At 31.0% G+C, this 15,274-nt stretch overlaps 1 protein-coding gene across 6 annotated transcripts; it reads right to left on the reverse strand.

Moving 5' to 3' along the window:
- Window positions 1–9,279: 9,279 nt before the first annotated feature.
- Window positions 9,280–14,190, reverse strand: LOC112278423 (putative membrane protein At4g09580). 6 transcript variants are annotated; one of them, XR_002968691.3, is made up of 5 exons: window positions 11,930–12,335; window positions 11,419–11,689; window positions 10,880–11,050; window positions 10,168–10,431; window positions 9,280–9,572 (listed from the first exon to the last, which is right to left on the reverse strand). XR_002968691.3 is itself a non-coding variant. In XM_024511899.3 (5 exons), exons 2-5 carry the CDS (start codon window positions 12,190–12,192, stop codon window positions 10,279–10,281), a joined length of 858 nt encoding a protein of 285 aa, XP_024367667.1. In that variant the 5' UTR covers window positions 12,193–12,230; window positions 14,057–14,190; the 3' UTR covers window positions 9,648–10,278. The 6 variants fall into 6 exon arrangements, 3 of the variants coding, with proteins under 3 accessions (XP_024367667.1, XP_024367666.1, XP_024367670.1); XR_012216950.2 differs by having other exon boundaries at window positions 10,121–10,431; XR_012216949.2 differs by having other exon boundaries at window positions 9,769–10,431.
- Between the last annotated feature and the right edge of the window lie 1,084 nt (window positions 14,191–15,274).

Raw genomic sequence — 15,274 nt, forward strand, 5'->3', positions numbered from 1 at the left:
TATCAAAGTTTTTATTATTAAAAGAAATGATAGAAAACAAGTTTATTATGCAATAACTATTATAATTTGATATTAAGAAAAAGTTTATTTTCAATTACAATCATTTTTATCTATATATATATATATATATATATATATATATATATATTACATAAAAATTTATAAGATATATGTTTTAAAAATATTAATTGATATTTTTTAAATCTTAATAGAACATGGATTAAAAGACCACATGTCAAAGATATGAATCTTGAAGAAAAAAAATCCTCAATACACTCTTGTGTCACTAAAAGGAACTAGAAAGTCACTCAAAGATGACATAATATTGAATTAGAATAGTTATTGCTAAAAACAAGAAGACTAGAAACTCTTGAAACAAGAATAAGGACTAGAAAGTCATTGATAAGAGTGAAGGAGGCTTCACTCTTGCCTCCATATATATTCTTAACTAGGAGCTACGTGGCAATATCCTATAGGACCTCCAAAATGTGTTGACTTTGCAAGATATGTATCTTAACTTGTAAGACAAGTTTTGTATATGAGCGCCACATAGTTAGCTTGTTTTGCAAGCTACCAACATGTGGTTAACTTGTTTTCTAAGTTTCTAACTTTTCAATCAACTACAAACACAAATAAAGTCAAAGTAGCATCTATGAAGCTTCTAGGAAGGTTTTCTAAAAGGTATTATGAAATTAATATACTTTTATCTACTTTTATCTACTTCTATTTAATCATATAGGTATTTACTAGAATATGTATATATATCTATGATATCATGAATAAGAACTTAAACAACTTAAACCTGATCATTATTAAAAAGATCTTATGCAAATTTTGTTTAAAAAAAATTAATTATCTTGTTGTTAAATAATTGAAAATCAAAATCAAAATTAAAAATCAAAATTAAAATTTATATTTTATAAAATATATATATATATATAGTAAATAATTAAGTTTAATATAATTCTAAAATAATAATATAATAAGATTAAAAATTACTTATATAATAAGACAACGCTAAATACATCCCTCAAATTGCTATTTCTACTCTCTATATGATTTTTGGACTGCACTAAAGGACTTGTGATGCTAAATACTAGTACACTTGTCAATGCCCTCAACTTTGCATCCATCCCCCTTTGAAGCACAAAAAATGCCCTCAACCCTATTACATTCTATTCAAAGAAAATTTTCTCAAATAAAACATAGATAATATCAAATCCACTTATATTTATTTTCTATCTAATACTTCTTATTTAAGTAAAGATGCATATCTATGATATTATTTCTTCTTTTAGAGTTGAATTCCATGAAGAGCAACAATCATATGTTGATGAAGTCCAAGATGCGACAAATTATATTTTTTTATATATTTGGATCTTTATTTTTTTTGAAGGTGGTTGATAGGCCTTTTCAGCTATCAATAGTGTTTCATACCAAGGCGGAAAGACTACCTTGTTATTTCATTGTTGGTGAGGCTTTACTAACTCTCTCAAATAAAACATTTGGAACACCATTAGAGGTTGTTTCTACCTCAAATAATATTATCAAGTATTAAAAGTCTCTTCCAAAGTTGTGATACCAAACATTTGGTATTTCACCATTTCAACATTTTTTATTTTAGTTTTGATCGATGTTGTCAATGAAAAGTATCTACTTTTTTTAATACATTTACAAGATTCTTAGTAGGCTCTCATGTGTATTCATTAATATCATATCTATATCAATGAATAAGATATTTCAACCTATTTTCTTATTGTCTTGAATCTAAAACTTCTTCTATCTCATACTCTTGATTATTATCCACTTTTATAGTAAGTAGTATTTTTCATCTTCTTGATATATCTATTGTCTTTTATGGCTCAAAACGAGATACATGGAATACGAGATGGATCTTTATAAATTCCAATAGATAAAATTGATAAGCAACTAGATTGATCTATTTACTAATAAAAAATGATCCAAGTCTATAATAATCCAATATGTTATAAGAATAAATAGTCTTGATTTGATGACAAAGTAATTATATCTTGTTGTCAATGTGAAATTAAGGTTGTTCTTTGCAATAGGCATCTATATTAATCTTTTGTTGTTTTTAGGCTTCTTTTAATTACACCTTCATTATTGCATCTAGCTTCGACAAAATATTAGTCAAATTCTTTGTCAAAGAGTTATTAACTTTTTAAAAGTTAAAAGTATCAAGTTGTGCATAATAATCATAATTAAGATTTTTTTTTATTAAGTAGAAAAATACACTATATTATTATAAGCAAATTTTGTCAATGCAAAAAAATTATCCAATCATCTTGTTGGTAGTTGATAGTACATCTCAAATACTACTTCAATACTTAATTCATCTACTTTATTTGTTCATATAATTAAAGATAGAAAAGCAAAGATAGTTTTATGTTTACTTTAAGAATCTTAAAAATAATTTTTTAAAATTTTAATATAAATTGAGTCTCTCTATCCAATATAATATTCTTTGATAATCCATAATAGCAATAAATATTATTAAGAAAAAGGTTAGTTTTTTTGTCACCTATAATAGATTTTATATATAATACAAAACATGTCATCTTGGTGAATCAATCTACTATCATAAGTATAGAATCGTAAAAACATAAGATTGAAAGATCCTTGATAAAATCTATAGAAACAAAAGACTATGGTTTTTTTAAAATAGGTAATGGCTAAAAAAGTTCATAATGACAATAAAAAGGAGTTTTTGATTTTAAACAAATGTCACATGATTGCATAAAGTTTTTAACTACTTTCTACAATAAAAGCCACTAAAAATCTTTAGATATTAATTCTAAAGTCTTTTTATATCCAAAATATTTAATTATTGAAAAGTCGTGATAAGCTCAAAAAATACATAATTATTTTTCATCTTTTGGAATATATAAGCTATTCTTGAAATAAAATAGATTATTCTTAAATTCAAACATAAAAGTATTATAGAACTTAGAAAGATTTTTCTTAATATCATAAACAAAAAGATCAAAGGATATATTTGATTGAATTTATTTGAAAAACATTGAACTAATAATTAATGTTGATTTTATTGCTCAAAGATGAAAATGCTTTGATTTTAAAAGAATTATTCTTTATTTGTCAAAAGTTGTATTTTTTTCTTTCAATATAAGATAAAAATATTTAAAAAACCTTATTTCTTTTATAATTAATAAGTAAGCTTCAAATCAAATTTTAATTAAGATATACTCCAATGGACTTAACAACAATTTAAAATATGTGCTGACATGAAATACCTGAGGTTCTTGTAATCTATACACATGATAACTAAAATAGAAGTACCTTCTAGATAATGGCACTATGCTTGAAATGAATCCATAATTGCAAAAAGTTCTTTATTATGGATCTCATAGTTGATCTTGGCTACTAAAATTTTTTTGAAATTGAAACCTATTGGATGGAGTTTGTCATCTATTCCCATTTGTGACAATATCACTTTAAAAAAAAAAGTCTAAAGTATCTATTTCTATGAAAAATGCTTTGAAGAAATCAACATAATATAAGATTAGTATAGAAATAAAAATTATCTTCAAAGCTTCAAAAGATGTTTCAGCTTCTTTACTCCACTCAAATTTGTCTTAATATATGAGACACGTAAGAAAAGCCGCAATTTGAAAAAAAATCTTGATGAATATTAGATAGTAATTGATAAATCTTAAAAATCATTGCACATCTCTTATTAATTTTGAAACCTTCCATTCTATAATAATCTAAACCTTCTTAGAATCTATTATTAGGCCATCATTTGAAATGATATATTTTAAGAAATTCACTTGAGTAATATGAAATATACACTTTTTTATCTTAGTATATAGTCTTATATCTCTAAGTTTTTGTAGTACATGATAAATCTAAAGTTCATGTTGTTTTATATTTTTAGAATAGATTAAAATATTGTGTAGATAAAAAACTATAAAATTATTAAAAAAACTCTCAAAAAATATCATTTATTAAATGTTGAAAAAGTACCTAGTGCATTTGTGAGTTCAAATTTTATGATATTATATTTGAAATGCCTATATCTAGTTCAAAATGCAATCCTTCATCTATCTCATTTTTTGATGCATATTAGGTTACATGTTCTTTGTAGATTTATTTTTGAATAGATCTTTATTTGATTAAGTTGATAAAAAAATATTGAAATCAAAAGTAAAAGATATCTATTCTAGATGGTGATCTTATTGAATTTTGATAGTGTATAAACATTTGTAATGATCTATCTTTTTTCTTCTCAAATAAATTAAAAGTACTTGCCAGAGATTTTGAATTGCATCGAAGTTCTTTGCCAAGTTTTTGTGAGTGTATTACTTGAGTGCAACTAATTCATTTTATAATAAGCTATAAATTGGGTTCAAATGGCAATTGAACTCATTCTTAATGATCAATTGAATAATTACTTAGACAATGATTTAATAGGATATATGCATACTTCTTCTTAAAAATATTTTGATAATCTTAGTATTTACTTGAAATATTAATTGTAGTCCTTTCACCATTAAAAATAGATACAACATATATAATAAATAGTGATTTTTTTTGTAGCATTCATTAAAGTTTTTGTAGCATTCAATAAGATTTGGTTGTTTTATATAAATAAATTTTTATCAAATGAACAAAATCTTTGATTTAACTACAAGAAAAATCAAGGTTATAAGAAATCTATGTTATTTAAAGGTTATATGTCTTTAGCTACAATAATTTTAAAATAATTAGATTAAAAAAAGATCTAATTACATTAAATATTACTAAATTATTATAACCATTAGTTGCTACATCTAAAAGAACCATTTCATGAGTGACATTTCTAAAAGACAATAAATGACCATCTATTATTTTTACATACATAGGTTTGATTTTCTTAAGTAAGAATATTTCTTGTTTTTTAACAAAGTCTTTGTCTATAAAATAAGTTGAGACTCTTGAATCTAATAAAATAAAGACTTTGTTATTTTTTGGTCCTAAATAAATTTCTATTATAAAATAATAGAAGGGATCTAAGGAGAAAATAAGACCTTTACTAGATATTATACAAGATTTAAGCCGCATGGTTCTTATTATAGCTAAAAAAATTTGTTTTCTAAGACATTATCTTTCTTAGCAACCATGCTCTTTATTTTGTAATTATTTTGTTTCTTTGGATAATTTTGAGTAATATATTTAGGTTCTCTACAATATAAGCATAAACCTTCTTGACAACATAAAGTCATTTCTTGCTTAATAAGAAATTTGAAAAACACTCTGTTAATTTTTATAGGTTTGAATCTTAATGAATAAGCTTTGGGAACTTAGAAACTATTGCCATGATTTGACTTGTACCTCTTCAATCAAATATTTATTCTTTGCATCTTTCAAAAAATTGATTGTTGCATGTAATGGCTAGAGAAATAAATTAGTTTAATGAATTTATTCTTAGTATTATCAACAATAAATCTTTGATATTATCTTTCAATCCATATCAAAACTAATTTATAAGGATTGTATCATTTTAATCTATATTGAAAGCAAGGTTTTAGAATTCAATAACATATATGTTGGTTGAATATGATTTTTATTATAAAGATACAAGTTTGGTCTTTGCTACCTTTTTTAATTACTTTTTTCAAAGTAGCCATAAACACTTTTAAAAACGAATTTAGATTATAGAAAAGAAGTAAATCTTTTTCCATCAAAGGTGCAAACTAAAAAAGAACACTCTTAGAAAGAAGTGCACTTATAAATCAAATTTGAATAAATCTATCAAGGTATTGAGAAGGATGCAACCTTAAATAGAACTTCACTTGTTTTAGAAATCCTTAAAACTTTGATTTTGTTCCATCAAACTTCTTTGGCATACTTATCCTTGCCTCCAACATACTCATGGTAGCAAGACTCTTTGGATTTAATTGTGAATTTGATCTACTTATTTCTTTCAATTCTACATCTTTTTGGCATAGAGTTTAATTTCATTGTTGACCTCTTCCATAGATGTTGGAATACTACCTATATAATTGACATTAAAGATACATGAGATTTTTACCTTAAAAGCGTTGATAAGCTTGTGAAGATCTACAATAGTTGCAAATCTAATCTCACTTCTACCAAGAGTAGCATCTATAATTTTTTCTTTTATAGATAATTCAAATAAATTTATAAGTCAAATTAAAAGAGGATAATCTGCAATCTCTGATATCAAATAAAAGTTTTCACAAAGAAGGATAGTCGACTTTCTTTAAAGAGAACAATTAGTGTTAGAAAACTAAAATATTAGTTGAAAGTGGGTAGTCCACAACCTTCAAAAATACAATAATAGAAGTGAGATAATCCACTCACTTTTAAACCAAGACAAGAACAATATATTAGCATTCTTATCAAACTATCAAGGACATAAATCTTAAAGAATCAAAAGATCAATACATTCTTATGTCACTCAAAAAAGACTAAATAATCACTCAAAGATGGTATAATATTAAATTAGAATAGCTATTACTAAAAAAAGAAGATTAGAGAGTCTTGAAATAAGACTAATGACTAAAAAGGCATTGACCAAGCTAAAGAATGCTTCACTCTTACCCTTATATATACTATCTAATTAACTAAAAACTATATGGCGACATTTTATAGGACCTTTGACACATGTTCAACTTTAGAAGATGGATTTCATATATATCTGCCACATATTTAGCTTATTTTAAAGCTATTAATACATGAAATATGTAACTGACTTATTGGTCAAGTTTTTAATCTATCAATCAATTATAAACATATATAAAATCAAATATGTATCTAAGAAGCTTCTAAGAAGCTATGCTGTTAAATAACATCAAATTTATATATATTTATCTTCTATCTAAAATTTTTTATCTAGATAAATATGTATATCTATGACATTAGTTGATAGATCTTTTTGGATGTCCACAGATATGTTGCATTAACAGATTCTATAATGCTAATGTTTTTGATGCTATCTCCAATAGTTGATTGTGCACTTATTCTTGTTGATAGAGTGCTAAGATTTAATAGGTGTCTCTAATCTTGCCATATATAGATCCAAGTCTATTCATATTTTGCAATGCTCTTGTATTGCTTGAAATACCTCAATTTGCTAATCTAGCTTCCAATCTAAGTAATTGTATATAGAAAAGGTGCCAAAGAAGATAGAAATTATACACAAATAAGGAGATATTTGCTTCAAATTTTATCTATATTTGGTAGCAACAAAATAAGTCCATTGTAGTTATAAAAGCATGAGAGCAATCATTGAGGTCCTCTTTTTTTAGCATATTTAACATGTTTTGTGACTAAATTCAATGCATAGAATGAAATCTCTTTAACAACATCCTTGTATAGATTGTGATCATATTAGTAATTAATACAAATCCATTCTATACTTATTTATGTTTTAATTCCCTTGATATAATTCTCAAAGTCTTAGAAAAGTCGAATTTGAATATCTTTGAGGTCTTTGAAAAAGACTTATAAGTAACTTTTGATAATAGAATGCATATCGTTTGTCCAAGAGTTGTTGACATTTCCAAAATGCATTGCATGATTTGTCTAGGCCGCTATAAAGCATTCTTTGTGTGCAATCCAAGTTGTTTGAAGATACTAAAGTGCAACTAAGACGCTCATATATATTTGGCAAAGCATATTAAATTAAGTAATATAGATATCAATCATTGGCAACTAAATAATGTCCATTCATGATTATTGAAAGGATTTCTAATCTTTGTCTATGCCAAAATATTTTTTATAATTTATAAGAATATTCTTTTGAATATACCAAATATAAAGAAGGAATGAAGCAGTCAAAAAGATAGTTGATAGCATATTCATAAAAGTCAGCTTGTACTCAGTTGTTATAGTTATTGGCTTGATGTCTTCATAAAGATTGGCAAGTTATTGAAGTATCCATTGGTAGTAGATTTTGCTTTCTTCTCTTATAAAGGTAATCCCAACAATGAAAGATGTGTTTAAATGTGTCATGTCAATGACATAGAACATTAGCATATAGAATCAATTGGTTTTGTAGATGTAATCCATGACTAGGATATAAAAACACTTACATGTAAGCTTCACACAAGCAAGATGTGCAAAAAATAGGTATGCAACTTGATTAGTATTGTTTACATTGTAGTCAAAGAAAAAATTCTCTTCTCAAAGTTGATCCATAAGAATAAAGATAGGTGGGCAACTACCAAATTTAACTTTTTAAATGCATACTTTGTCATTATGGTCTTTACTATTGCCTATGTGCTTGGATTGCTTTACCTTAGAATGAGCAAAATGTCTTCACAGCAATGTGAGCAACAACAATTTGTTGCATTGCTTTATACTAATGATGCTCAAGACAGCATATACTAGAATATCTAGCAATGTTCCTAGAAAGCTCATAGTTATGCTCATTTTAGTAATCGTAATGTGCTAGAACTTATCCAACTAACATAAGTATCTATTGAGTTGAAATAGGCAACTAGTTTTCAATATAGATCTTTTACAAATTTATTTTGCATCTATTAGGCTCTTTGATGGATTATATTTGCTTCCATAGTCACATTTCAATACAATCTTCTTTTGAAGAAGAATAAAACATAATTTTGTAAGAGCAAATGCCTTTTCAAAGAGCAACATCTCTTTTTATGAGTTGTAAGAAGTTTTGGATGGAGGTAGCATTTTTGTATAAAATGAAATAGATTTTAGGATGTTAAAAAGTATATTTAGCATTGCGGATAATTTAGGAGTAGTCCAAAAGTAAAGTAGAGAGTGGAAATAGCAATTTGAAAAGTATATTTAGTATTTTCTGAAAAATATTGTACTTACAATTTAAATTTGAATTAAATTATGTATTATAATATTAGGTATATAATTATTTTATATGCAATTAAATAAAGATATTATATTATTGTCTTTATTGGAACCAATGGTTAGAACAACTTTCATTTTTATATTTTTGCTAACTATATAAATATATTCTATCCATACATTTTTTTAGATTATTTATGTTCCATTTTATTCTATACTTATTATAATACGTAATATTGATTTATTAAAAGTTGCATATATATATATATATATATATGCAATTCGATTCTAGGATGTAAAACAAAAAAGAAGATTTATTTATTTTCAAATAAATCATCAAACAAGCTTCATAATCAATGTGATTGTTTGTGAAAAGACAGTTTAAAGCACTACATTGGTGTTGAGATAATATTAGAAATTTAGTTTAAAGATCTTCAAATTTTGTTATCAATCCAATGCATGAGCTTCTGTGTCAGTCAATTGTGCATGTTTACTTTTTAGAACTTTAAAGCACATTACATCACCATCCTCAACCACCCAATTAATAAACACATTCCTACCAACCTGCCTACCATCCTGTAATGCATTCCTGCTCAAAACAAGCAGTTTAACTACAAACATCCTTCTGTACTAAATACTAGATCAAAATAGTCCAAAATCCTAGAAGAGTGCACGTCAATATGCTTCATTATGGTCAATTGAGTCCTTTGTGACTTACATAACACAATCCCATGGAATTCTCTTCGTCTTTGTTATCTCTGCAATCAGGACAGGAATGTTAGGTAACTGTGAGCTTTGTTAGTCAAGTAAATCCCAAACATGACTCCTGCATAGAATGAAAACAATTGTTTATTTACAGTCTCCAACCCGTGGGAATAAATAAAACTGTACATCAGCACACAAGATCTAATCTGCAGTTTGGATGAGAGTATTAATGTGAGGTTTAAATAGAACCTAGCAAGGTCATTGTCGAGTTCCTAGGCTGAAGATCAGCAGTAACTCCCAATGTGTAAGCTACTGATTGTGCCACATGTACATCTGCTATTATCCAATGTGCGTCTGGCAGAGAAACTTCTACAGGAGTCTTGATTTATGGAACCATACTTTGCATGGTCTGACCAACATCTCTTCAATTAGAAGAATATTATCACAATCGATGTTTATGTACGGTATTCAAATCTGTTGGATGGGTTCACTAAAAAAACATTGAAGTGAATGAGAAAATAGCAGGATATTCAGTGTTTTCCATAGAAAGCAGATCCTTCAGAAAACCAAGCTGATGGAACAGAATAAACCACTTCCTTGCCTATTTCCAAAGATTGACGCCCAGGAAAAGTCGTAGGTGAATATCACCTTGTAAACTGGATAAACGAGAATCAAACTTGTCGTCACTCGTCGGATATTTGATGCTGATGCGGGATTAGCATGCCATAGGTGACAAATCCGCATGAAAGAGAGCACCAATCAGCTGCTGTGAGGCTTCTCGGAATCATGCAACTGTGACCTGTTCAGAATTGTTGGCACAACGGCAACAAGGCCAATACAAAAAAAAGCAGCTACAGTCTTAAAGTCGTAGAGCTCGCGGAAGCTGCTGAGCGTGTTCAGGGCAACGCCAGCCTGATACGTCCAAAACAAGTTAAAAGATATCAAAATGAATGCAGAGTAATTGTGTTACCGAGCATAGAGCAAGCTCGAAACTTCTTATCTTACCACATCTATATTCAGCACTACCACATTGAAATTAAGTAAAAAGTTACAGTTGGCATATTGTCACCATGAGCTGCACAAGAACTTGAAACAATTCTGTAGAAGCACTGTAGACACCCCAACTACTAACCACAAAGTATGTAGCCACGATTGTTAGGTGTAGAATCTGAGAGCTGGAGACCTCTATGATTGTTTGCAACACACTCGGAGAGATGAAAGAGCAAAAAGTAACACAAAGTATGAATTAATTGAAGACCAAAATTAAAAATGACCAAGAAGATTACGCAGTTCACAAGTAGTTCACACTAATAATAACGTGAATAAAACACGACTATAGAAATGAGTCGAAATATCTCACCCGAACAGTCACAAACGTGGCAGGCACCAAACCAACCACTGTAGCCCCAATAAAAATAGGGTAGGGAATATTAACAATTGGAGAACAAACATTGATAAAAGTATTCGGTAACGTTGGCGTGACTCTCAGAAAGAGCATGTAGTTGAATAGGTAATCTTTTCTTTTGGCAACCTGCACAAATACAATTCTGTTAACTACAAATTCATGGGACGACTGACAGTATAGATTCTCTGGACGTAATTCAAAGCGCTATAAACGTGAATGCCAGAAAACCATTAGCATGTGAAAATTTAGAAGCAGAGACATACAAAATGCTAGTGTCTACTGCACAGGGGTAGATAGCTGTATGTGATTGGAGATTAAAATAATTGTGAATGATTGAAATGAAATTTCAAAACTAATTAAAGTGACCTTACAATCCTCTGAGCAATGGCATGTACCAGTCAGCACCCATCACCTCTTCAACCAATCAACACGAGCCCAGAAGTGGTGCTTGCATGCAGTCGACACCGAATTGAGTTAGAGACGCCAAGACTAACCTCTCGGGTGAAATAGTGAAGTTTGTCACCCCACAACCACATTGCAAGGGGGCGACCAATAAGCTTGGACAAAAGATAGCAACAAGAAGCTCCAGCTGAAGCTGTGAAAACCACAAGCGCCATGCCCTGGGCCACACCAAACAAAGAGCCCGCCAGGAGAGACATTACGATTGTTCCGGGTATCATAAAAGTCTGCATAAATATGTAAATTGTGCAGTATCCCAACAGTACCTGCAGCTTATAGTCATCTGTATATTTTGATACATAATCTCTGCGGAGTCAAGATATTAAAGTAGATCAATTCATTAAATTGTATCTTCATTTAAAGAAACAGTGTGAACCTTAAAGAACAATTAGTTTCGAGTGAGATAAACCAGAATAACAATTAAAGATGTGCTTTCTAAAGTTTAGGTTCCTACAATTAAGATAATACATGACCATGAAAACAATGGCATCAGCACTAATACAGGTCAACTACATGAATTTGCAAAAATTATTACAGTCGACTTACGTCAAAATACGCAATTCTGACACTGTGCGAGGAAGCTTGAGAAGATTATGATCGATTCTGGGCATGCTTAAATATATGCCCAATAACGCAATTGCGAACGTCCCAAAGATGCAGAGCGCAACAATCGTTTCAAACATAGTCAAAGGCAACTCGGACATCCGCATTGAAACCTTGCCTCCTCTTCCTTGATTGGGGGGAATCTGCTGAATCCCAGTAGAACTGGAATTCATCACATCTTCGGTGGACTTAGCAGCCTCCTCCATGATGGTAAGTGAGACGATAGGAAAGGGATTAGTAGCCCCTGGCTCCGTACGGTTGCAATGTCCAGGAGGATCAGAAAATCGTCAGCATAACTCGCTAGTATTCACGTAATCAATGAAAGAGATGTACAAAATGCGAGCCAAGAGCCTACAGTTTGCGCACTAAGAGTACTGGAATAAATAACGATGTAAAAGAGTAAAATTCAGAGAATGTGTAAACTCCATGAGCTCAAAAGGCGGGGAGCTTGCAGCTTGTGTCTCTTCAAGCATGCACGTGTTCCTCGTCTTAAGATACATCTCAAGGGTGATGCAGAAAGACACTTCCAAAGTTAAGTTAAGTTTGGACTGAGAAGTTGGTGAAAGTGATGTAATGTACAAAGAGGCAAACAGATAAGCTATACACTACACTATGCAGGAAGTGACAAAGTGAGAATACCAGAGCTAAAACAATTCCAAAACACAAAACACAAAATATTGAAACCAAATTACAGTCGGTCGTACAGAAAGAATCAAATAATTGACAGAGAAAGAGATGCTGCTGAGAAAAGAGAAGCTGCAGAGACTGACAAGGAGATGATGTAGAATCACAGCACTACAGCAAGGGATCCAACGAGAAGGGAAAAAATCAAGAGAGAAGCGTCGACAGCATGGGCTACAGCTCAAGGATGCACTCTTTTAAACTCTTTCCGCTAAGAAAAACTCAAACTAAACCATTTAAATCTCCTTTCTCCGATTAATCAATCCTCCTGTCTCCTCTCCCCTCTCGTGTCCACCCTAGCAATCCATTAAACTTGAACCACCACTTCCACTCGAGAACATACCGCACCAACCCAGAACACTCACAATCGAAACACACCCTGCACCAACCGGCAATAACCTCCGCCCCGCTCTCCCAACTTGACCTCAATGCGGCAGCATCCGAAGGCGTAGATTCGTATTCTCACCGCCAACTCTGTCCACGCGAGGAGGGCTTCACAACAAGACTCAAAACAAAAACTATGAATCAAATAACGTGCCGAGTGGAGGGAAAAGTGCCCGCACTACTGTTAGCGTGTTACCACAGGAGACTACGCTCAGCGTCTCGCTTCCAAAACGCCAAAAACTGCCACGCATGTATGTATGTATGTATGTATATAAAATACACAATACTAATTTGTGTCTGTATTGTAGTGTACTCCGTCGCACCTCTGCCTCGCACCTCTGGACAAATAACCCTCTCTGAAATCAGGCTGCAGTGTTCCAAAAATGAAAGGCTCCAGAGACTATCTTGCGGAAATACCCGCTACGTGCTCCAACTATGAGGTAACCCTCCATTACAGACACGGTCACGAAATTCTTGTCTTATGATCTTCAACCCAGTCCTGAGGAGATGCGGCGAATCAATAGGGTATAAACCCTCGGAATTTAAACACGGCAAGTCACTCTGTTCATATTATCCCAGCACATTCGAGGAAATATGCTGCAGTATCTACTGCTGGCGCTGCCGCGAATGCGAAACTCATTCACGCGTTATTCTTTCATACGCGTCCAAGTAAAGCAGAACGCTGCAGTAAACTATATTGTAATTTAAGCGTGTAATACACTGTTTTCATCGTGAGGTTATGTAAAGTGTAGCGCAAAAAGTTTCTACATCTGCACCTCGCGCTCGTTTCACAAGTGCGTAGCGGGATAAGAACCTAAGGAACAAGTCAAGGGAGAAAAACTACAACAACAACATAATACATAAATGAACGGGCGTGGAAATTCTGCAAAGGCGGATGTTCCTGTCTTGATACGCTTCAGAGGAACGGAATCCTCAGGCAGAAGACAAATCATTCCTCGACATCATACAATCACAAAAAACGGAAGCCGCCGTTTGTACACTTACATCATTAAGGACGTCATGCGCACATTCGACTGAATCAAGACAGCAGGATCTTAGCTTCACGACAGGACTGCTGACCTCTTGCGGATGAGTAAAACCGTAGCCCTTCCGTTGTCCATATCCAACAAATCTAGAGCAATAAAAACAAAAACAAAATAAAATAAAAAGGAAAAGAGAAACGAATTCCAACGGCGATGATGGTAATCACGAAATCGGACTTGAGACCATCGAAATCCGGCACTTGCTTTCTGTCTATGAACTCCGCGTGCGTCAAACCTGAGCACGACCACTGCACGTAAGACATTCCACGCGATGCGCGAAGATTTCTACGTGCTGGAAGCGTTCCATGAGTGTCGCATCGCAGCACAGAAGTCCAAGGACACCACAAGTGTGAGATATATTCGCTTCTTACAAGCCCTACTTAGGATTCGTAGAACCATATGTGAAATCTGTTGATTACTGTCTCTATAAAGACATCTAAAACGTGTTAGATTCACTCGTTAATGTGCGTATTATGACGTCGAAGCATGGGAAGAACACGTTTAGCATCTAGTCCAACATCATAACTTCATAGCTGATCCATGTCCAGAATGGTTTTCGTTTGTGCTATGTGAAACAAAAACCATTATCCAACAAGAGATTTTTATGTAAATACTGTGCCATTGTCGTTCTATATTCATACCAAGAAGATCTATTTGTTTGTTTATTTTCTGCTGGTACTGTTTAAACTTTTCGAAAATGTAAATGGGTTTTTCGGAGTTAGCTAATCAAAATTGTGATTGGTAATTTCGGAACTGAAAACAAATATTTTTTGCACAAAAACACTCATAAAAATATCATTATTTTGATTGAAGAAATCAAGGTCACATGCATTTTAAATGTTCTTATTCAAGTTGGAATTCTAACACTTTTTTGGATAAATTTAGATAATTAGTATAGCTAACCTTGGATATTATTAAAAAACACCAAAATAATTTAGAACTTTTACTTTTTATTGTTTCAATTATGTGGATTTTGGAAAATGTGGTTCTTTGTTGATTACTTGGTTTTTTTATACAGATGTTTACATTCATTACCAAGCAACATAGCCAGTTTTTTTTGATAATTGGAATATTGACATTGTTTATTTTAAATCATCAAAAAAATTTAATAGACACAATTTTATACTATCACTAATTTTTATTCAATAAGTATATGATATTTTTGTGTGAAACATAACCA

This window comes from Physcomitrium patens, chromosome 25, assembly GCF_059467195.1.
Source record: "Physcomitrium patens ecotype Gransden chromosome 25, ASM5946719v1, whole genome shotgun sequence".
NCBI lineage: Eukaryota > Viridiplantae > Streptophyta > Bryopsida > Funariales > Funariaceae > Physcomitrium > Physcomitrium patens.